This window comes from Parus major, chromosome 1, assembly GCF_001522545.3.
Source record: "Parus major isolate Abel chromosome 1, Parus_major1.1, whole genome shotgun sequence".
In the NCBI taxonomy this organism is placed as follows: domain Eukaryota; kingdom Metazoa; phylum Chordata; class Aves; order Passeriformes; family Paridae; genus Parus; species Parus major.
In genome coordinates, this window is record NC_031768.1 from 97,085,812 (window position 1) to 97,088,330 (window position 2,519).

At 35.1% G+C, this 2,519-nt stretch overlaps 1 protein-coding gene across 1 annotated transcript in view; it reads right to left on the minus strand.

Annotated features, from left to right (window-relative positions):
* HJURP (Holliday junction recognition protein) overlaps positions 1 to 2,519 on the minus strand; it is a 21,704-nt gene that overhangs the window by 7,937 nt on the left and 11,248 nt on the right. The window contains exon 8 of the mRNA XM_015644811.3: positions 2,476 to 2,517. Within this exon, the coding sequence (XP_015500297.1) occupies positions 2,476 to 2,517 (42 nt within the window). The remainder of the gene's footprint in view (positions 1 to 2,475; positions 2,518 to 2,519) is intronic.

Genomic DNA, 2,519 nt, shown 5'->3' on the forward strand with positions numbered 1-2,519 from the left:
CCTTCTGTATCAACTCATCAGGCATGTGCAAACTACTCAAATAGTTAATAGGTTCTATTGAACACAAAATCATTACATTTAATTAGACACCCAAAAGTTTTACCTGGAGATAATTTTCTTTAAATTTTCTTCTTACTGAGCCTATATCACCCCCTTCTTCGCCTGCAATTTGAAGGTAAATATTAAATATAATATAGTTGAATCCCAAACAGAAATGTCTTAAATTTGCAAAGAACTGTGCATGTTATTGGCTAGACTATTTTCATTCTGGAAAATATTCTTCTACACTACAAATTTTAGCTGTATTACATTTCCATTTCATTTCCAATTGAAAAGCATGGTTTGCAGGTTCCTAAATGACTGGAGTGGAGCAATGAAGTGGAAAGGAAGCTTGTTTGCAATCCATTCTTTAAGATTAATAGTAAACATTCAGAGAGTAAAATATTTTTAAAGCTCTTTCTTTTCTTGCTCTGTAAGATTCATTATTCATTAATGCATAATTCCTGCTATGCTCCTACGTATCCCAAGAAAGACAGCAAGGACTTTCTAGCACTTTCTCTAAGAAGCTTCCTGTTGTCAAGACCTGCTTACAACTCACCAAGTGAGAAAGAAGGCACACTTGAGAATATAGAAAAACAAGCCTCAATCTTTTAACTCAGTCTTTAGGTATTTGGTGGTTATTTTTGTGAACTACATGCAACAAAGCATTTCTTTCCTAGATGTAGGTAGACCTTCCAGTAGATCATTAGCTAAAATCAGCCATCTGTGAGAATAAAATATGTGACTGTACTTAAAGCCCTGATTTCTGAATTGCCCTGGACTCACCAGAGGGAAAGAAAAAGGAGAGAATAACCGTGGAAACTGTGAGCAAAAAAAAAAATCTTGGTTATGATACCCACCACATCACGGCCTTTTCATACTATTCTGAAATACTATTACTCTTTCTGCCATACAAGCTTCTTCCTCCAGTAGAATTGGGCACAAAGCTGTCAGATTGCTTCCTAAATGTTCAGCAAGATGAATAGACTTGACTGCCAAAAAAAAATGGGCAGTTCTTGAGATAAAGGGAACAACTCCTGTCTCCAAGAAGGGTTGACTCCATCATGCCAATTACAAACTATTAGAAAACCACTTGTTTCAAAGAATGAGCTGATTTGTATACAAGTGGAATATTCTTCTAGGTGTGAATCCTCAAAAAGCTAATTTTAGTATCTCTTCAATGTACTGGCAAATATACTTTCAAATCAATGGAACTTCAGTTATTAGCAGAGGGCCATGGCACAAATTGCAAAAATAAAAGTATTTTCTCCAGGGAATCTGAAAGCATTTTTAAAGGCTAAAAGGGAAAATCAGTAACACCTTTGCACCTGAAAGGCAGAACAGAGAGGAAAAAAGGAAAACTTCCACCTTTCTTTCTCAAAAATATGACCTAAAGAAAGCTGTTTCACAGGAGATGCATCCCAACACCAGTATTACCTAAGTCATGACTTATTTATCCCTTTCTCCAAATAAATTAATTTTTCTTTGATAGTACCCTGCTAGATACATGTAATTGTTCAGATATACTCTGCCATGCTACCTCCTATGAAAGAAAAGAGGGTAATCCTAATAACTTTCTCTATGTAGAGCAGACTAATATTTGCAGGTCCAGGTGAGAGCTGTTCCACTTGACCTTTAACAGTTTTGCATACTTTCAACAAAAAATAGTGTGTAATACGTGGAAGAAACTCTGCATTCACTGAGAAGTGTGAAGTATTCTGTGTGAATACTAAAAATGGAAAAGATGTGCCTAAACTAAAATTTTAGCTAAAACAGCTAAAGACAGATTTTTCGTTAAGTTAGTATGCCCTACTGGTATTCCTTTATATATTAAAAAAACACCAAAACAGAATCAAGAAGAAAAGCCTGAAAAAATCCACCAAAACAACCAAAACCAAAAAAACCCACACATCCTAAACACTCTGGTGACTTCGATTTTTTTGTGTGAGGAATCCCATCCACCATCCCTGTGAATGTAATTTCTACATCTTACAGTATTTAGAGATAGCTGGAACTCATGAAGGTTTCTACACATCCTCTCCATTCTCTTCGTAGACCGTTCAGAAGACAAAGGTAAGTGGATCATCATTTATTGTATGCTGCTATGAAAACACCATGGTCTCAAGCACTTCACTCATTTATCTCACAAGAGCAGAAGTCAAAGTAGACACTTACAAGTAGAACTAGGAATTATTGCTTTCAGTGAGCTAAATGCTCCTGAATTTTGTAACTATAAGTTTTTGTTGCTGAGGCTATGTAAGAAAAGGTGGATTTATGTACACATGTTATTTATTATCTGTTTTTCAAATACATTTTGCCATAAGCAAAACCAAGTCTAACTTTTTTCTAGTTTAACTAATTTTTTCTAAAGCATTTTAATAAAATCACATTTAGTAACTAAAATATGGGACCAACAAAGAAAAGGCTTAACCGTACCGAACAGTTCTTGCAGTGGCGAAGTTAAACGATGACCTTTCAAT